At 30.7% G+C, this 22,668-nt stretch overlaps 1 protein-coding gene across 1 annotated transcript in view; it reads left to right on the plus strand.

The window, feature by feature from the left end:
• LRP1B (LDL receptor related protein 1B) overlaps positions 1-22,668 on the plus strand; it is a 1,708,438-nt gene that overhangs the window by 1,384,653 nt on the left and 301,117 nt on the right. Inside the window, exons 42-43 of the mRNA XM_011354519.1 lie at positions 6,275-6,464; positions 10,087-10,291. Coding sequence (XP_011352821.1) covers positions 6,275-6,464; positions 10,087-10,291 — 395 coding nt within the window. The remainder of the gene's footprint in view (positions 1-6,274; positions 6,465-10,086; positions 10,292-22,668) is intronic.

Consider the following 22,668-nt stretch of genomic DNA (forward strand, 5'->3'; position numbering starts at 1 on the left):
TATAATGGCTGTGTGACTGAAGTTAATGTGAAAAAGTACATGTACTTCTCTGAATTATCTTAGTTTTTAAAATCTATATCACATTATTTAGCACTTAATTGATAGCATCTTAGTGAAAGCAAAAGATTTTCTTCTAGTAGATTGTAGATTCTTATTTTTATGTATCACCTTGACATGGTTAGTCGCACAGTAAGTAAGTGCTCAATACATTGTTCTCCTTATTATAATTGCTTCTAATTGGGATATTTGAATAAAATTTAACTTTTCATTTTGTTTTAAACATTAGTTAAGTGTGTTTATGTTTATGTACTTTCCACTCCATTTAAAATTATAAAGATCAATTTTATTTATTTAAACTGTAGTTCAATAGGGAATATGTTATAAACTGAGCCTTTATTTTTCCTATTGATATTTTTAGTAGGGAGCCTAAAGAGCTTTTTTTTTTTTTGCACTATGGTATTTTAATATAGTGTTTAATATCATATTTTATGCAATAAGCTTATTATATGTATATAGCAAACAAAATTTTTAATATATCTTAGTTTTAAAAGATCAGAACATAATCTCTATTTAAATAAAAGTCTAGTACCATTTCATATTGAGTTGAATGTCAAAACATTCTATAACTTCTTAGGTACCAAATGTTTCTATTTCCAGTAATATAATTTCCATCCTTTTCTTTGTAAAAATTGGCTATAGAGAGTCAGTATTTTTTTTATCCCCATTATCTGAAATAGCCTTTCTCTATTTTCCTGCTTTATTAACTGCCTATCTTAAAAATAAAATCGCTTCTATTCATGCCTTTTATCCTACAAGTAATAATAAGACTCAAAGATACAGAAGTGGTTTAAATGGCTGAGCTTATAACAAGAGATGAGGAATGAAAAAACTGAGGTCCAACTTCTTATAATAAAGAATTATGTTTGTAAATTGGCTTCAGAGTTCAGAAATCCATCCCTGTAATAGCCATTATTTCTACTCCTGAAAAAACAAGAATGATAATTTTTCCAACAGAGCATCAATGTTGTTAAGCCTAGTTGTCTATAGCCTGGAATAGATTAAAACAGTAAAAATAATAATACTGCTGACATACATTAAGCCCTTTGTAGTAAGCGTTGTTTTAAACACTTTACATATGTTAACTCATATGATCATTGAAAATGCCTTATTGGTCTATTAGTATTCCCATGTTAAGACAAGGGAATGAAAATACAGAAAAGTTAAATGAACTGCCACGGTCATATAGCTGGTAAAGTGATAGTGCAGAGATTCAAAGTCATTATCTGAATTCAGATAATGTACTCTTAATTATTATTCTATATGCTTATCCAATATTCTAGGTCCTGGGCATATAAGAATTAAAGCATAAATACACAGGTTCTGCCTTCAATGGATTAATGTAGTAGAAATTCATATTGGTTTATTTTACAAATAATTTTGGTTGCTTGCTCTGTGCATGGAACTTTGTTTGCTGTGCAGGATACAACTAAGAACAGCCAGTCATGTTTCCTGTCCTCATTTTAGTGGGGTGACAGATAATAGAAACACAAATAGCAAAGAACATTCTAGTATTATGAAAGAAACAAGCAAGGAAGGGACAAAGAAAAATAATATATAAGCCAGTAGGTGGTATTTAATTTGATAGGAATAGATCAGGCAGAAACCCAAGTAGTGTTCCAATTACAAGAAAAAGGCAAGGGGTTTTATGAGAAAAGGAAGGGAAATAATTACCTGAATAGAAGAAAGAAAATTCTACTGATGGTTAAGCTAAGCTTTTCTTTAGCTATACCTGGCTGTTTACTGATTCTAAAGAAAGTTCCTAATTATTAATGCTTGTGGTCTGGACGTCTGCTTCTCTGTTAGGTCTAAAACAGTGTTTTGGAAGATAAGAAACATAATGCTGCTTTGACCCAGGCCAAATGTTATTTTGCTCAAGTCAAACATTCTAAAGTTTCAAGGAGCAAGATGTGCAAGGCTTTTCCTCTGGGATGGCGATACTGACTCCATTTTTAAATGGCCACATCTATATTATTTTTCTCACTCTGAATCAGAAGCAAACAAAGTGATGTGAGAGAAAATAGTTATCAGTAAGGCCAGACCAGATATCTGGAGAAAAAAGGGCAGAGTTGAAAGAAGAAAAGACAAAGAAGAAGAAGAGGAAGAAAAGATGAAGGGGAGGAGAAGAAGGAAAAAGAGACGAAATGCATACATGAATGACTGGATAAAATGATATGCTTCTGATGCAGACATCAATACTGTAGATGCTTTTGACTGGACTCAATTTAGAAGGCCCTACCCATTTTGGAACAGGAATCATAAGGGCATCAGAAGCCACATGTATGTGTCCAATTCTATTAATTGTGTACACCACATTTATAATTTGACTAAACATGTTCACTTGACAAATGCACAGGAAATACTTTTTTTTTTTTGAAATAACTAATTTGTCACCAGTGAATAGCTCATAAACTGGATATAATGGTGCATTTCTGTTAAGATCCCATGTAATACGTGTTCTATTTCTAGATTCCCAAAGCCTTCAAGACTATTTTTGAAATTGTTGCTCATCTTTTCTTCTTCTACGTAAAAAATATCCACATTTTCAGGCCCATTAAATATAATGGAATACAATAATACATAATAAAGCACTAATCATTAACAACTTATTAAGTTATTCTTTGAAGAATATTATTTACAAAAAAAAGTATTTTAACCAAGAACATCTAGAGACAGCCTTAAACCAAGGAAATTCATATCTATCTAATAATGTACCTTGAGAAACTTGAAAGTACAGTTGGGTCTTATGTGGACAAGAAGAACTTCCCAATTTCTCTTATATCACATTAAGAAAGCATTGTCTATTCTGTTTATGTGAATTGCTGTCAAGAATGTTTTGCATTGTATGAACTGATGGAGGGAACTGATGGCTCTAATCCAGACACCTGGAAATGGGCAGAATCACCTCTTTCTCAAGAAGGTGGTTTCATAGCTTTGGCCTGAAGATTTACCTCACGTTCACAAAGGAATTGATGTTAGGTTCTAAGGCACTTTCTAAATTATATTTCTCAAAGAAAGCCTGTGTGTGTTAGGTCTCCTAGACTTTCCCCTGAGGATGAAGAACAACATACCTGAGAGTATTGAAACTTTGAAATTCTTGTTTTTCCTGGCAGTCTTCTCATACCAATGTTAGCTTAGTCTTGGTTGAGTCAGTGTTTTATCTTGTTATTCCTAAAGGAATGACACTACTATAATTTACTATATGCTCAATGTTTCCATTGCTTATATTTCTTTGCTTTTATTAGTGGCGACACCCACTAGAGGCATTTGTTAAGACATATCTGAGTCCAAACACAATTTTCAGCTGAGTCTGGGTTTCTGGCTAAAACTCATTATTTTTAATATTTTTAAACCTGAAAAAAAAAAATACAGTGAGGGAGGTTAAGAAAAAGATGCATTGTCAGATAAAAGCCTCAAAGTGTTTCAATCTGCTCTAATAATTCCTTAGGGCAAATTGTTCCTTTTTTTCCCTGGGAAAATCAAGTAAAAAGGACTTTTTTTATTATTCAATATAAAGCAGAATCTGTTCTAACATGGAAATATTTGAGATACTCTGTTTCCAGGGAATTAAAACTGCTTTTGGAATGGTAGTGAAAGCTTGTCTTTGTTAATTAAGAGATTGTACCTAGACAGTGAGATGTATTATTTACTATAGAAACCCTGGAACTATGTCAACTGTACAAAAGAAGCATCTGCTATATCTCAATGGTGATACCAAGTGGTTTATTCCTGATTTGTAGGGAAAATTGGCCATAAAAAGATCTGTCAAATTCAGTTGAAGTGGAAGATATAGAGTAAAGATGGATTAATGAGTCTGATTTGCTTGGATTTTTCAAAGCTATGCCATTTCTCATTCTATCTGTGAATTATGAAGGAGTGTAATGCTGCTCATACTACTAATAGAGTTAATTTTTGAAATGATTCGATAGTGCAAAAAATACTGTGGAATGGATGATTTATTAATTAATAACTGAAACACTTTGTCCATTATCAACCTCCTCACCTCAAATCAGAACAGCAGATGATTCATGTAAAAAGAGCTTAACAGGTTTTATTAAGATCGTTTTGTAATTTTTCTTCCATCATCTCTGACCTAGATTTCCACACTAATCACTCACATTAATTTCTTGTAAATTGTTTTGTTGACTGTGTAAAAGGAAGCTACTCATGGTAAATTACTGGTTATGCAAGTCACCCAGAGTCAGATAAATTGAAACTAATAAGTCATTTGTTTGGATCCTGGTTGGTGTAGATTGAGAATAGTGATAGGTGCTGTAAACGCATATCTAGATAGTGGTGTTAAAAAATATAGGCTTTTGGAAGCAGATTAATCTGCATTAAAAAGATTTCTTTAAGGCTATCTGTTCTGTGATCATAGAAAAGAGGAACAATAAAACAAACTTTACAGAGTAGCTTTACACATAGAGTGACGTATATAAAATAAGTAACACGTTTTCTAGCAGAAAGACTGCTCAATTGAATGGTAGCTATTAAATTTTTTATTAGTGGATTTTTTTTTTTTGTATTGTGTATAGGAAAAAAATGAAAAAAATTAATCACATTAAATAAATCTAGTTCAAATGGCTTTAATATTGTTTTCCACTCTCACGAAATCCTATTGATACTAAACTAAATATTTACCAATTTTAAACCTAAAAATAACCCTATCATTTACCTACTTTCAGAAGAGTTGAATAATTCCTTTCAGAGATTCTTTGAGAGAAAAACAATAGAAAGGCTCTGACTGTTAAAATGTTAATTTCTTAGTATGGTTTCCAAAGTTATACATGTTTTTTTCTTAAATGTGGTAAGAGTAATAATAGAGGAAAACAAATAACATGAAGAAAAAACTATAATAATTCGTTTATAATTAAAGATGTACTTGAGCACCTCTATGAAAAATAAAACTGCTCCTCTGTGTTATCCTAGAGATTGGGAACACAATTTTAAGAAATAATTGTTTTTTCATATTGTCAGAGCCAAGGTCAAGCGGCTCGATCATGTCGACTACGTCAAATGTCAGGGTCTGAGGTATTGCTGACCTGACCCAGAAGGTTCGGCGGTGTGAGGCCCAGTTGGATGAATGCATAAAAGTTAGACATGAGAATGAAATGGCAGGCATCAACTTTATTGTGCAGAGTGCACTTCTTCTAGGAAGTGCAGTTCTATTGGGGAGTGCAGTCCATTGCATGGGGCACTCAGTCTTGCGTGCACTTTTCCTGCTTCCCTTTCTTGTACTCTCCTTCTGCTCTCCTTCTTTCTCCAGGAGACCGCATGGCTCCTCACATAGCAAAAAAAAAAAAAAGTGGCATTCAGCCACACATGCATGATACAATAAGCTGAAGTATGTTTACATAGTTTCTAAGTCTGGGGTCCTATTCCTAGCCATGGGCCTGGATCACAGCCAGACTTTGGACCAGACAGACCTTGAGCCAGTCAGGCCTTGGATCAGCCAGGCCTTGGATAACAGCTAGACATTGGATCATAGCCAGACCTTGGGCCAGTCAGGCCTGGCGCCCACACATATTGTTACTTTTATGTGTTAGAATGTATGTACTACCATGTTTTTTTTTGTCTAACGACATTTAAAGCATACCTTAGCTGGCAATTGATTTTATTTTATTTTGTTTTTATATCATATTATTTGACTGGGATCAAAGAACATTCTGTACTGATTTCTTGAAACATTCTCTACCACTCTTTGATAGTTGTAAGTGTGCAGTTGGATTTCGGCTTTTTGATATGTTTGCTTTTCCTTGACCTCTCCAGACATAATATCAAGAGAAAATTTATTATGATTGTACCTAAATGGTGTCTCTGACATGAGATTTTCAAAAGTATCTTTAAATTTTGCACACTGAATACTTTTTAAAAATTAATTTTTAAGATATGAAAATAAAAGAGAGCCATAATTTTTCTAAATAAAAGGTAATTCCCCAATTAAGTTTTTTTTTTTTGAGAGAGTGACAAGAGTCAGTCTTTAATGACACGTTTTTGCAAAAATGTTCCCATGAGCAGCTCACAGCTCATTTTTATGCATGTAATCAGTTAGCAGTTGTAGGCTTCACAATTATTATATTTTTGTTGTGCAGAGTTTGTGAAGAAACGATTAATAAAATAACATTTATATACACATATATATTTTAAATGCTTTTTTTTTCCAGAAGACAAGTTTTTTGTAGATAAAAGTGTAAATATTCTTTCTTTTCCCTATCAGATGTGGGTTCCGTTGAAGGACTTGCTTATCACAGAGCCTGGGACACACTATACTGGACCAGCTCTACTACCTCATCCATCACCAGACATACAGTGGACCAAACACGGCCTGGAGCGTTTGTCAGGGAAGCTGTCATAACTATGTCAGAGGATGACCATCCACATGTGCTAGCCCTGGATGAATGCCAAAAGTAAAAACAAAAACAAAAACAAAAACAAAAACAAAAAACAAAAAAAAGTTCATTTTTATTTTTTTATTACAAGTCAAAGACTATCAGTTATGTTATTTTTAAAACAAATTAACTTTAAAAATAACAGTTTTCTTCAAAGTGTTTTTCATAATTCATAGGACTGTTTTTTAATAAAAGCATTGTAAATATGAATAATTAAATTCTGGACTCTTTAAATATCGATATCATCTCCATGAGAAATTCAGTAAAAGCAAATTTAAATAATGAAAGGGAAAATAGAGACAATACTGTGCTGGAAAAAGTATATAAAAAAGACATTAGATATAGCTAATTGAAATGATAAATTTGCAACAAAAAAAAGACTATTAACATATTTTGAAAACTAGAAGCCATTTCTATAATTTGATATAGTAATTTTAACAACTGGGATCTCTCCAACTAAAATACAGAAAAAACAGTAACAAATCTCTTTGCGTCGTTACATTTTCAACATCAGATACTTAACAGCACTTACATTGTGCAGGTATTTATAATAATACTTATAAAGAATTTATGACAAGAGAAAATGCTCAGGATATAGTATAGAGTGAATAAAAAACAAAACAAATTAGAAAAAAGTCATATTTTTGTCAATGTCAAAAGGGAAGCAATTATATGAAAACTGAAGAACAAAGCTTGGTTTACGTAGAAAAAAATATATATATCTCTGGAGTTCCAGTTGCATACAATTTGGTAAGAATATTTGTAACTACTAGAAAATCTTTTTATTCTTAAATGAAACAAATAAACAAAAATCAGACCAATCTGGCTTCTACTGAGCAGAAATAGGTGTGGTGAAGAAAAATTAAAGAATAAAACATAAAAGACTGGTAAACACTGACACTGACCACTTGAGAGAAGAAAGGACTATATAAATTATTCAGTGTGAGAATAACTAAATCTGGTCACTCTTATAGAGCTATAAATGAGATTACAGTTAATTCACTTAATTAAATACCTACATTTTATAAATAAAGACTCTGAGCGTTGAGAGAACGTTGCACCTTAAAGCTCTGGTGACCTAGTCAGACAGACACAGGCCTTCAGGTGCCTGGGCAGAGCTAGTTCTGCTCACATCACAGCCCTAGAACTATAATGCTTGTACTTGAATCGACTAAATTGATTCTGACAATTCATCTGAAGAGTCTTAGGACAATAACAAATGTCTTATAGTTGATCAAAGAAATTTATAAACTAATTTTGAAATAAACATGAGAGATCACTGATGATATTATATATGATTAGTTTTAATTAATAAGTGCTTTATACTATAATTATTTATTAGTCAAAATTACACTTTCATCTTGAATATAGTGAACTTTAAATTAATATTAAACCCACCAAAATATTTTTATTGAGAAATAATATGTAATTAAAATTTAAAGTTAGACTAATTGAGTTGAAAACTTGACTCAGTTATTAAACTTTAATTATTCAAACTCTGACCTCTGTTTGCTAACCTGGAAAATGAAAGATGAAATTAAAGAAACACTAATACCTCAGAAATTCAATAATTCTAAAGCCAATAGTCTAGGAAAATATTTCAGATAAATTGTATTTAATAACTCATAACTTTTTAAACGTTTTAAATATTTTTTTTAAATTTTAAATGTCACAGTGTATGGATAAAACTACTGAATAATTCGAGAAAGTGGAATTCTGTTTTGGGTTTTTTTTTTTTTTTGCAAATTTTCTAATTCATAGGACAAAATGTTTTTGACATGTGCTCACTTAGAATACTATGTTTCATAAAGAAGATGAAAATACTGTGAACTATTTTAACAAAGAACATAGATGACCCAACTTTTCTTAATTGGTAGAGGTTATTTAGTTAAATTAGCAAATAGACTTTTGTTTTGAGCTTGAATATTATCCAGTAATAAGTTTTCACGTACTACTCAAAAACTACATACTGAATAAATATTTTGGTTGTAATCCTACATTGCCTTTAAATGATTATATGTAGAAATGATATATGTAGTCTTACTGTAAATATGAATTATTATTTCAAATAGTTTTTCTTTGTCAGTATTTATTAAACATATTTTTCAAATATTTAAAGCAGCCTTCCGGTCAGCCTCCCTTTCTTCCTCCCTTCTTCTCTTCTTTCTTCTTCCCTGTTTACCTCCTACTTTTTTACCTTCTTTCTTCCTCCTTCCCTCCCTCTCTTCCTTCCTTCCTTCCTTTATCTTTTATATCCTAAGCAGCAACACTGATCTTCAAATAAACTCTTAGGGACAGTCCGATAGATAAAAGAGGAGAAAGAAGAGTTGTTTTAGTAAAATTAGGACTTGAAGATTGCAACACTGCAGCTTCTCTACTCTTCCAGTGACTTCTAAGGTCGTCCATAGAATCCTAGGAATTCCTCAAAGAATAGTTTAACACTGATTTAAAGCACTCTATAACATCTGTAAGTAATAAATATTATATTTAATCCATTTCCCATTTAGAAAAAAAAAATCAGCTCACTGCCAGCATTAATTTAATTTTACATAAACATGCTCTTTGGGACTGAAGCAGATCTGACTGGTTTGCAATGTGAAAACAAAATATAAAACCTGATCTTGAAGTTATTTCTAAACAGAACTTGTCTCTAATCCTAATGTAACAGAAATATACACATAAATCGGATTCTTCAAATGAATCTTCGGCTAACAACTGTTCGAGAACAATGTTAACATCACTCGTAGGAATGCTACGTTTTCTAGGATTTGACATTTTCAGTGATCGAGAATTACTATATTTTGTAAATAAAAAAACACTATTAAAAACAGAATGATATAAATAGAATGATGTCATTTGTTTCCAAAGACTGTTTCTATAATAGAGTGATGCAAAAATAATAATAAAAGTAAGATATTTCATGGCAAACTTTGGGGATAAGATTACGGCTGTAATCCATGAGTTATCCTGCAGTAAACGCTGCAGCTACAAGCGCTGCTGGCGAATATTCTTGGGGCAAATGGGAAATGGGTTAAGGATTTGAGAGCGACCCCTGCAATTCCAGAAACAACATTGTAATTTATAGAAATATCACATTGACAAAAAGAGAAGAGGAAAAAAAGATGTTAAAGAAATGTAAGAGTTTAGTAACTATTTCTCTAAAACATATACAAAGGAGGATGCAGAATTCAAAAAAAAAAAAACCATAAAAAGAGGAGATTTTGATTTTCACTATTTGAAGAAAGAAATAGTTTAAGAACAATTTCCCAAATGATCATACTGGGTCTGCTGAAACAAGGTATTAATAAGTTAGACTATATCTGCAGTTCATAGAAAATTTAAGTTAACTCTTTTGTATCTGATTAAAGTAAATTTTCATCATGCATCAAACAGACGTAATGTAATTAAGTTACTATTTGAAAAAACACAGGATAATTTTTTTTCAGAAATAGTTTCCAGGCTTAATTTAAGAAATTAGAAAAAATGTACCCCTATTACTTAAATTTCCTTAAGGTTCATAGAATAAGAGGCAAATAATTTTCCTTTGTTTTTTAATAGCTTAACATTGCCATGTTTCTACTAATGTTTTTTTACTATAAATAAACATTGTGATTTATTTCAAAATTTTTATTTTAATTAGTTTAATGTTTTGGACCAACTGGAATGAACAGCATCCAAGCATCATGAGATCTACTCTGACTGGAAAAAATGCCCAAGTGGTAGTCAGTACAGACATACTCACTCCAAATGGACTCACCATTGACCATCGTGCTGAGAAGCTGTATTTCTCAGATGGAAGTCTAGGAAAAATTGAAAGATGTGAATATGATGGATCACAGAGACATGTAAGTTAACTGAGAATTTCTTGATTATAAACTTAAACATGATACATTTGAAAACTATATGCTTTATACTTGCCTAAAATATGCACATCAAGGGATTTAAAAATAGCTAATGGTTTGAACCAATCCAATTGAATAATATATTCAGTGAAAAAGATAATTGTAGATAATATTTTTAAAACTTTCTTCAGGTACATTTGCTACCACAGAGAGAATTTGACTCATAAACTTTATTCTGGAGAAAAAATAACTGATTTTCTTCTAGTTATTAATTGAACTAGAATTGTTAGAATGATTTGCATAAGCTTCGGTGTTATCATTTTTTTGAAATGTGAAATGATGTTGGTTAGTTGCCCTAGGTTAAAAAAAAAAGGGAAATGAAAACATTAGAAAAGAATGAAATGATCTTCTGTCTGTTCTGGGGTCCTCAAATCAACCTAAGCTTTGACAAAAAAAAGAACGAATTCCTTTCACAATCAGGCCCATTCTCTATCTCCTTTCTCTGGGTTTCAAATGAGACCTTAGTTGGAGAGACTTTATGCTCTCCCTGAAGAACACTTACAGTGGATATTTAGGATCTATAGAATGGAATAGTAAAAGTCCAGTGATTTCCCCTTATCCTATGAGGACAGCAGCCCTTAGCAACTGGGAACACTCAGGGTTCAGAAGAATAAGATTTGGTGGTTACAAGACTTTACCCCCTCACCCACCGCCCACTCTGTGCATGCCTGAAAGACAAAATAACCCCGAGTCTCTTCACTCCTCCATCGCATTTCCTGAAGGACCAGATGCTAAATATTTGAAGCTTCATGAATCATATTTGCCTTATCACAACTACGTGCCTTATAGTGCTAAAGTCGACAGAGAATATATAAATGAATAAGCATAGCAGTATTTTAATATAACTTTATGTATGAAAATAGGCAATCAACCAAAGGCCGCAGTTTATTAATGCCTAATCTACATCATTAAGCACTCTGTTTAATTCAATTGAATATAAACCTATTCATATGTAAGTATATCCATATATATAATATATATACATATATACATGTATTATATAGGGAGATTAATATTTATCCTAGGGAAACTAACAAAATGTGTATGTGTGTGTGTATGTGTGTGTGTGTGTGTGTTGAAGAAGAAAGAAGTGCATTGATTTACATTTTAGTACTTGCACCTTATCATTGTGGACTGGCTATTGTGAGTAGCACTGGTACAGGACAGTTGAAAGCTTAAAACAGATTGAAATAATGGGCTAAGACCTGATGAGTTCATTTTGTGCTAAAAGCATTAACTCTGATCAATTAATTCTATACCAAAATTCTTGGTCTATCTTTTCCAATTAAAAGTCATGTGACCATAAGCAAATCATTTAGTCTTTATAAATTTTAGTTTTCCAATATGTGGATTTTCTAACTTTCAGGGTTATTATAAGTATATAGTACAAAAATATGTGCCTTATAATACAGTAGAGAAATTCTAAATGAAGCTAGTGGATGATGATTTTGAAAAGACAATCAAGTAAATCACTATCCTGGATGTGGTATTATTTTCTAGTATGATCTGATATAAGTAATACTTCTATAACACCTCATAACGATCCTATATTTACTTCAACCTCTTTTTATATAACTGCTTATCTTTCCTTCTTAATCTATTCTTATGTATGGCAATTATAGCTCCTCTAGGTGGTCTAGTAATCAGATATTTCTAGTATAATTTAAAGAATTTGTTTTGGCATTTAAAAAATATGCCTAGTTATGATTCTAACTTTCCATTTTCTATCCTTGTCCAAACCAGATACTTCTGGCTGGTTATAGTTAACATTACTGCATTGTATATTTGACATTGCTAATAGAGTCTACTTTAAAAGTTCTCACCACCAAAAAATAAAATTATAACTATGTGAGGTAATGGATGTTTTAATTAACCTTATTGTGATAATCATTTTGCAGTATATACACATTTCCCATCAATACACTGTACACTTTAAACTTACACAGTAATGTCAATTATATTAAACTGGAAAAAAGTTCTGTCCTGTGGAGATACAAATGTCGAGAAGAGAACATTAAAGGTTACAGCTTTATTTCCCCATAGGACATTAACCAATTTTGTCTCAACTTAGAACTACATAATCATTTTCTTATACTTCTCTAATAAACCAGTTTTAGCATCCCAAAAAAAATCTGGTTAGGCCTGAAAATTGAGAAAATGTTACAAAGTTTATTATATTCTTACACACATCTAGGTTTTCTTATTTTTATCTTCATATAATTTCTAATTAATTTAAGAGAAAGGTAATGTTTTTGTTAATAAAATGAGCAATTAATTTTTAAAATTACTTAACATTTCTAAAAAAAATTATTTATTCACTGTTTAAACACTTTCTTCATTATTCTTCTCATTTTTTAAGATGTATGAGAGATATCAACTTACTAGTCATATTAGCTAAGTCATTGAATGAGAATGGTACTTTAGATACCATGCTAAGCACTTTATATTTCATTTTATTTTTATTGCATTCCTATTTGGCAGGCACTTTTACGATTATCCCTATTTTGCCAATGAAGAAAATGAGGCACAGAGTTTAGCAGTTGCCCAGGAGCAAGCCACATTCCTGCAGAAACAGGATTCTATCATGGTGGTCCCTTCCAGACCTAGTGCTTTCAATCATTGTGCTATCCTTGGATGTATTTTTTTATAGAAAAATAGATCAAACTAAGGATTCAAATATGGTCATTTCCACATGCCTCATGACTAGCAATGCATTTGTTTTCTCCTTATTATTCATATGTCTTTAATATGTTACAATACCCTTTGAACAAGTGATATTTTAATTTATTACTGGATATGAAAATAAGCCTAGCAAAATTTGAAGTACTGATTTACTTAGTAAACTAAGTAGAGTTGCTCCTTTACAAAGTAGAGCCCACAGTTTAGCATGCATCACATTATTTTGACACATGTTACAAAACCTTAGTGAAACTGATAAAGAAGAAAACATCAAGCTATAAGTGACACATTGCCCCCTTTAAAACTGTAGTCAAATAAACACAAAGAACTTCTATTTATTTTCCTTAAAAGTGTTCCTTATCTATTTGTCTCTATTGTGTTAAGAGAAGTTAATAATTTGGAGACAGAATCATCAAAGCTGTTTCAAAAGAGATCAGTACTTGACACCACCATCATTGCAAGGACATTTATTATAGCCTTTTGTCTAAAACTGTTTAATAGATATTCTGAAGGTTTTGGCATATCACAGCACCTCTTTAATGGCTCATGTAACATAACGATGTATATTTTGTTTCTATTGTTTAGGTTCTTGAGAAACTACAATTAGAAAATGGAAAATGTAAACGTTTACTTATTCAAATTGAAAATTAAGATTTATTAAATATATGTAATCTAATTCTGTTAAAGATAAGATTATAAAATAAATATTAGAATGAGGAGTTGGAAGTTTATTTAATTCTTTTAGATTATGCTTTCAATGGGATACTGAATTTAAGCCTTACTTTCAGTATTAACTGATTACATGAATATTACCAAGTTTGGTAAAGCCCCTGTACCCTAATTACCTGGCTTAAAAAAAAAAATATGTGTCTGTATAGTTTGATTCCAGAGACCATAAGACTATAACAAAAAATCACAAGGTTATATAGTCTCTAGTAGCTTCCGTTTCTTTCTGTTTTTGAAAAACAAAAATTTTATATAGTTCTGCTCTAACCAATTGAATTCCTTGGAAATTCTTCTATTTTACTTGAAGACTCAGGATAGAAAAAAGTTTGTTCTCTTTTAACTATAAATAAAATCAAATCTTGACATAACACTGTTTTCATTTATATTTTCTCTCTTTTAATACATGTGAGGTGCTATCAGATTTAGATAATTCAGCATTTTCTATTATTACATCTATCTTAGTTTCATAAAAATGATTATAATAAAGAACATCAAAACTTTAGGCTGATGCAAAAAGGTTTTATAGATTATTTTTTAAATTGTCTCTTTCTCCACTCCCTCCCCAAACAAAACCATGAAAAACCAAAATAATATTTCTTCCTTATAATTCTTTCTTAGAAACAAAATGGTTATCTTGCAAAATCATGATTTTTCAGGTATATGTTACAGATTTCATACTTGAAGATGAATTGAATGATGTTTTCTATAGTAGTAAATGAAAGTAGCCTGATCTTGGTGAATACTAGCTTGTGGGTGAATTTTTTTTTTTTCCTTTTCTTTTCGAGGCTGTGCAACAAAGATTGTGGTGCTCCAAGGCAAATCTAGATACTAGCACACTTAACCGATGACACTGTTCAAAAAGGTTCCATTTGTTTAAAAAAAAAAATCTTGTGTATAAATTTATGGTCTTACAGTATAAGAACATAATGAGGATAAAGTTAATAACAATTCTGCTTTGAATATAACACTTGACTTCAAACAAGAAACATCTTGTCTACCTCTCTGAACTCACGATGACTTCTATTAACTTTCAAAAAATTATAGAATGTCAATTGAGTTGAATATAGCTATTATTTGATTTTGTATCTAAAAAAGCACACTTTTTTCCCTAACATTTCTGACAAATGAATTTTAAATCACCACTTGAATATTTTTATTTTTTATTTTATGAGAGGTAATTGATGAGGCAACTACTTTTAATCTAGAGCAATTTTTTTTTGAGACAAAATCTGTTTCTTTATGAATTTTGCCTTTAAATCTCTATTCAAGCTTCTGAAATAAACTGCAATAAATAAACTTTTATTTTTCTTTCAAATAGCACTCTACATAGTTGGCAAAAAATCTATTTTTCAGGGTAAACAGGACCTACTTTAAGTTAATTTAAGTATATGAAAGTTATGATACAAGTCTCCCATAAAATTAAAGAAATAATTTAGATCTGATCTTTCAATAAGTGTCACATGGATTTAGGAGTACAGTTAACTTTTACAAAAAAAGGATGGTTTCTCTCTGTTTTTATTCTCTTTAATAATAATACAGTTCAAGAAAATGAATCAGTTAGATGATCCTCTTTGGTGTAGATGGACTTGATCGTTTTAATTTAAAATGCAAAGAAAACTCTGAAATATTTCTTTTATGTGGAGGTATAACCCATTCTTCAGTAGTGCATAAGACCTAACTTCTGTTTCCCTCAGCTTTATGTTCTGTGACTTTATTATATTAATTGGATAAACGTATGTCTCTGGGTCTAAAGTTATCTCACTATTTTGCCAAGAATCAGGATTCCATGGTTGCCATGACATAATGTTCCTGGTCAGTAGCATGAATTTACTATTAATATGTACTCTGTTTTATCCACTGTTTCCTATATCTTAGTCATAATTTTACAACTAGTATATAAGTTATATTTGTTACTAAATTGCATTTTAATTGATTTCAATTTCTGAGTATGTATTATACTTTCAATTGTCTATTTTTGTGATCAATCAGTTGTTTCTATAATCTATTACTAAAATAACCATGGAACTTTGAGACTGAGGGTAACTGAGAAGCAAGATCATCTCCTGTTAGGAATGGTTAAGGATACAATCTAGCTTATGTTTAAAGTTTAAAAACAAGATATTTCTCTTGGAAAAAAATACCATTTGTTCTGAAAATATATTCTGAGACTATAACAATATTATAAAAGTCTCAGAAACTCTAAAAACTCTTCTGTTATCTGACAACTGTTGAAAAAGTGAACCAGTGTTTCTAATATCCTATCTATTCATAACTTTGGATTACCTAGTTTTTATCTTTTTAATTAACTTATATGTACAAAAGTGTGATCAATATCAATTTTTAATTTGGTATGTGCCTGTCCAGTTGAGTTGAAAAGTCTTAGAAATCAAAGGATGCTTTTTGGAGCATTTTTCTTCTTAAATCTTCACAGAAGCTAAGAGTTCTTTATCTGAAAAATTCACATGTAGCCAGTTGAATTTATTCTGATCTTCAGTAATCTTTCTGTACCAGGCCTTTTGAGAGAGAGAGAATGTGTGTGTGTGTGTGTGTGTGTGTGTGTTTCCTATTATTCTCATTCATAACTCCTATTTTGTTTACTTTGGGAAACCGTACTAATGTAATTGATATATATGCTTTTGATTCATATATATATATGTATATATATATATATGTATATGTGTGTGTATACATATATATATATATGTATACACACACATATACATATGTATACACACACATATACATATATATATATATTTTTTAAAAAGGTCAGCAAACCAAAATAATGAATGCTATTTTTACATTTTAGAATGCACTGTACAGGGCACTGCAGAAATATGTGATGGTATAAAACCATGGAGTTAAAAAGAATGATATTTATAAGTAGAAGAAAGTATAGCTATGAATGTTTAAAAACTTTATAAAAGACTTAAAGTACTATGAAATATAAGAAGAGATGTAAAACAAGGTTCAACTTACAAAATCAAAAAGTACTGTGGCAATGCAATAGTGAGAGAAATAATAATTACATAAAGGAAAATATTATTTGCACAGTTGTATATTTTCTAACTTTAGATGAAGCAGATGATAGTAGAGAAAAATTGTAGGAATAGAGAGATCAAATATCACCAAGGGAATTGACAGATTGGGAAAAAATCTAAACATTACAATCTGAAATATTTGAATGTGTATTTTCTTTAATGAATAGGAACTGATTTATATTTATATTAATTGAAAAAGTTTGGAGAGATTCTTGAAAACCTATTCATTGTGAGCAAACGAATTCAGTAAAATGCTAATGCACTTACAAATTGTGTTTGAAAAGTGTATCCTCTTGAATATCCAGAGGAATTAAACTACGCTCAAGCACATTATTGAAACTACGGTTTGAATGAAGTCTGATAGATTTAATTACTGCATAATATCCTAAAGATTTTAACATTCTCATGCATATTATAAATCTTCAGAATGAAACACAGTATGTAGCTTTGTTCTTATCAGAAAATCATTTTTTTAAAACATGGTATACCATGGAATTAAGTGTTTGAAGAGAAAAATATTGATATAATATTTATAAGTCACTTATTTTATTATAAGAATATTATAGAAACCATTACTGATCAGTGGATCAGAAAAACAGATCCTTTCAAACATGAAAGAAAGAAAACAAAGAAAAATGTGTTTTTAAAAATATATTGTACCTTTTTTAGTTATCTGCTAATATTTACCTTAACAAATTAATTAATAGGTTTAATTTTTTTTCTTTTAAACTCAGAGTTAGGTTTTATTTTTTTAGTTTATCTCAGAGTAAGGTCATGATAAAATACAAGCATATACAGTTTAAATATGACCTATATTGATAAAAATATAATAAATGGATAAATGTTTCTAATTTTAAGTACTACATTAATTTGTGTGGTGGTCCTACCTACACATTTATTGAGGAAAGCCTTCTTTGATTAGCAATATACAACTGAATACTTTTGAGTGATCTAGTTATTAGGAGAAAAAAAGAGACAATAATTTTGTTGCTTTATCTTTATTTCTGTTCTGTATCTGTCATTTCTGTTGTTCCAGTAGCTGAAACAATAACTAAAGTTGACAGGGGCTAAGACAGAGTGATTATAGCCTTTCTCTCTGCACTTACCTGCGTTAATCATTTTTTGGAAGGCATTTGCTACCTAGTGACTCAAAGTCTTCCAAAAGAGATGTTGTTTATGTTCCTAGAAATTGCAATTTCTGATGTTTCTTACTTCAGACATTCTTTTAGAAACTTTGTACAAAGTTTGTTTCCTCCCGCCCCCCCACCCCCGCCCCAGAGTATATTCCCAGGCAGAAATACTAAATTCCAAGACTTATTTTTTAAATGAGAAAGATGCAGGAATATCTGCTCCTAGATAAACACATTCCGATGACGAATTCTTTTGAGTAAAAAGAATTTGAGAAAAGAAATTTTTTTTTAATTGGTCTTAATTATAAGTAAGATCAACCACAAGGATATTTGTTATTCTATTTTTTATGGCACCAAATATTTCTTTTCTACTTATAGAATCAGTTATTTTATTTCATAAATTAATCAAGAAATCCAGGTATCTACATAGGTATCTTTCTAATCTATATGAGTCTATGCTACTACTTTTTATGATAATTGAGTTTTAATTGTGCTATAAAACCTACAGGGTCCTGAACTCTAAACCTACAGAATATTTTTTGATACCCAGAAAAGTGAATTTTCTGACAACATGTTTGAATTACTTAGCCAAATCAAAACGATATCCTATCACCAAAGAAAAGGCATTCTGGTTTCAATTATTTTAAAATGTAAAACAATTAAATTTAACAATTTAATTTTTTAATCTAATAATCAACATCAGCATGAGCAGTCACTAAAGTTTAACTGAAAAATTTTCTACCATTACCTGGGACAATCCAATATTATAGCACAGATTAGGAAATTGAGGCCCAAAAGATTACATTAATTTCTAATGTCCTATGTCTAATACCTAATGCAAATTATACTTCCCAATTCTCTATTAGAGCCATGTTCCTCTATTTAATAAAATAAATTTTGTAACATCCCCATTTCTATTTTCATATGAAGTTTTTTATTGTACCTATCTTCATACATAACTTTTCAAAACTCAATTTTATACCTAAATTACAATATAAAGAAAATACATAAACTAATTTATAATAAAAATAGAGAATACTCCAATATGTAAGTGCACAAAAATAAGGGAGAAAATATGAGGACATAATCCAGTGTTTTACTTATATGTAGAATAATCATGAATGTGACAGCTAAGAAAGCAGACTCATATCAGACTCTTACTGGATACTCAAATACTGAGAGTAGTGATCTCTTGGGTGATATGATTTTTAAAACTGATAATGAGTTCTTGATAATGTTCTAAATGAAATTAAGTGAAGTCATCCTTCAATTTATAAACATATTGCATTCCTTCAAAAATTTGAAGTGTATAGTAAAACTCTATAAAACAATGCTTTTGTGCATATATACATATATGTACGCACACACATATATGTGAGTTAATTTCTAAATTTAGATATTATAAATGAGTTTCACATTTGTGACTGTCTTGTAGGATATTTGAAGCTTGAGTTGAGTTCTGGATAGCTCATTGTATACAACTGCCCTATGTATTGAAGGACTTCTAGATTTTTGGTTCTTGACGACTGAATTTCCTCGTCAACCCCTCCCACCCTCCTATCCACCCCTACTCTGCAATCAAGCAAAAACCACAAAAATTTTTCAAAATGTAGAGAAGGGAGAGGACTGCTTTCATTGAGCAGTGTGGCTTGATTTCCTAGAGGCCAAAAACATTGAAACACTGGTCTTCCACCTAAAAGAAATAAAGACTGTGGAGATAAAAATGGTAAATTGTGTTGTCTAAATTTTATCATCTGTAATTGTGATGTATACATGTTATCACAGAGTGAATACAATAAAGTTCGTAAGATATTATGATAGTGTCAAACACAAGTGCCTGAAAATAAGACAGGAGTAAAAGAAGTCTGAAATTGCTGTTAGATAAAATTGTTTTAATTCCTGATTATGAAGACAACAGATGTATGATCTTCAGAAAGTAAATCAATCTATTTAAATTGCAAGTTCTACATTTTGATCTGGTTCAAAATTCTATCATTGGTTATGTGGAACTCAGCTAGATCAGCCTCAGTATCCATCGTTTTATACATTAATATGTGTAATAAGATGATGCCACCTCTTGGTTAATAATCATTGTAATCATGTAGACAGTCTTAGCAGCAAAATAGAATATACAGCTTTTCAAGAAGCAGTATGATGTGGCAGAAATTAATAAGGTTAGGTTGTGGAATTACACATACAATTGAAACTTGGATTCTTGACATATTTACTAAACTTGAGACATTTTCTCAATTTTTCTGTGCCTTATTTTTTTTTCCCTTGTAAAGCAAGACTAAGTTTATGTCTCAAAGTGGGTATTTTGAGGAGTTAAAGTGACTATTGCATGCAACCTGGTACCTAGCAATAGCAATAAATGCTAAACCTTCTAAAACTGCCTTTGAATAATGCAATTTAAAAAATAAACCAAATTTAAAATTTTGTGACTACACTTTACTATACACGTATACATTTGTATGAACATGAATTATATCAATTAGAATAAATCATAAATTGCCTCATTGATTCTTCTATATAGTACTTCTAACATCCGAAGAAACAGAAATTGTTTTTCATCCTTATATCTCCAAAAGCAAGTAGCCCAAAGTCTGATTCATTGCTTCATTTAGCAAATATTTGCTGAAGCAATAAGTAAATAGATGAACAAACTAAAAGAGAAATTATAAAAATGTTTCCCCAAATAAAGTGAAAAAATGAATAGATTTAAAAAAAAAAAAAAAAAAAAGACCAAAACTTAGCTATTTGGAAGGCCTCAGCCATTCAGGGTAATTTTCTGAAATCTATACAACTGATATTTCTACTTGATAAGATAAGAATGTAATTGCCATAGGGTTAATGGTGTTTATTTCTAATACAATCTCTTTGATTTAAATCCACATACATTTCAATGATGGTTCAGCTCGGTTAGTTGTGCAAATTAAAATGTTACCGAAGCTGGAGTTTCTCAATAGAGATGTGTTCCTGGAGAAGAATAATGGTCAGTATTCAGGACAACTAGTGTATTCACCCAGAAAATAACTGGTGTCCTTTCAGAAGGTGATACCATACTGATGGATTAATTTAGTATTTCTTGGAAACTTTAAATTTGTTAGGCTTCAGAAAGAATTTTCAAAAGAGCAGCAGCTACCTATTCCAGCAGCTTCCTTGTAGAAATTCATATACAAAAATGAAAAGAACAGAAAAGGTAAGGAAAGCCATTCTGCATGCGTGTTCACACGCATGCAAATTAACATATGCCTTCCAAATTAATTTGCTTGCAAAGTTTCATATTTAGATTTAGGAAATTCTGAATTTCCTTACTGAACTTTTCTGTTCTCTGAAATCCTGATTGAATTTTTGTACTGTTCTGTAGTTAATTTTAATGTATTTCGTATTAATTTCACACACAAAAACCAGTATGAATTTATTTACGCTCAAGACAATATCTTGAACTTATTTTCGTGTTTGAACCTTGAAAACACTTAGAATGCCAGAAAATTGATTATAATTAGTTAGTTATTATTTCAACTGTTTAAAAATGTGTCAACTAGTTTACTCTTGTATACTATGACTGAAAATAAATAACAAAAGTATAAATTTATTTCTGAGCTTCCCAGCAGCCAAGGGTAATCTATTAAGTTATATAGTATATATTCAGTTGAAGAGAACAAAACTGTTTAGCAGGAAAAATAGATGTTTCTGTGGCCCTAATACTTAAAAGGCTATTGTAACAAGATCTTTTATTTATATGAGAAATTTTGAGAACATATAAAAGCTAATAAAAATTGAAACGCTAAATAATTTATACTAGCATATACTAACAAATCATCAAAAGAAATATAGTTAGCCATCAACATATAAAATACATTTAATGATTTTCAATTAGGTTACTAAATTATTAAAAGGACAAGCTAATATTTAAAAATAAATGTAGTAAGATACATGAACTGAGTTATTGTATATTTATTAAAGGTTAATAAATGATAAAGAAAAATGGAATGAAATGTAAATAATGTTAACTAAAGCTATATGTTTGAGGGAAGTAAAACTGAACAGTTATACATATGAAAGGAGGGTTTGTCAAAAACAGGCAATACTGAAGACTCAGGCTAATATTTCCACCCAGATTCAAACAGAATCCTATGACCATTAATGTGGCAGCTCCAAATTTGTCTAACCAGTAGTTTGCATGCTAAAATGATCATTTCAGACACAGAGACCTAAAGTATTCAGGTATTTAGTTCCAGGATTAGGACCTGGAGCTGAGCACAATGGGGTAAGAGAGGAAAATCGCTTCACATGGTTCTAGTGACAACCTCAGAAAGCTGAGCCTAATCAGCTAACCAGACCATCTAAGGTTGGGGCTGCTGAATGGTGGGGACATTAAAGAACTTGTTAGTTCAATGAAAAAATAAATGTTTCAGAATAATATTACCATTGGCAGGAAAAGCAGAACATACTTGTTTTAATCTGTCAATAATATATTAGAAGAGGTAGAATTATTTCTCAATCCCAAACATACTTTAGAACCCCCCGGAGAGGTTTATTTGTTTGTTTGTTTAAATTATACTGATGCCTGAGCCTCACCTCAGAATGATTTAAGTTGGAATTCTTGAATAAGGCCTTGGTCTCAATTTTAAAGCTCTTAGTTGATTTTCATGCATATTGAAATTGGGATTTATCATTATAAACTACTCTAAATGTAAAGGAGAGTTTAAATTATACTGATGCCTGAGCCTCACCTCAGAAT

Source organism: Pteropus vampyrus, unplaced genomic scaffold (genome assembly GCF_000151845.1).
Source record: "Pteropus vampyrus isolate Shadow unplaced genomic scaffold, Pvam_2.0 Scaffold17, whole genome shotgun sequence".
NCBI lineage: Eukaryota > Metazoa > Chordata > Mammalia > Chiroptera > Pteropodidae > Pteropus > Pteropus vampyrus.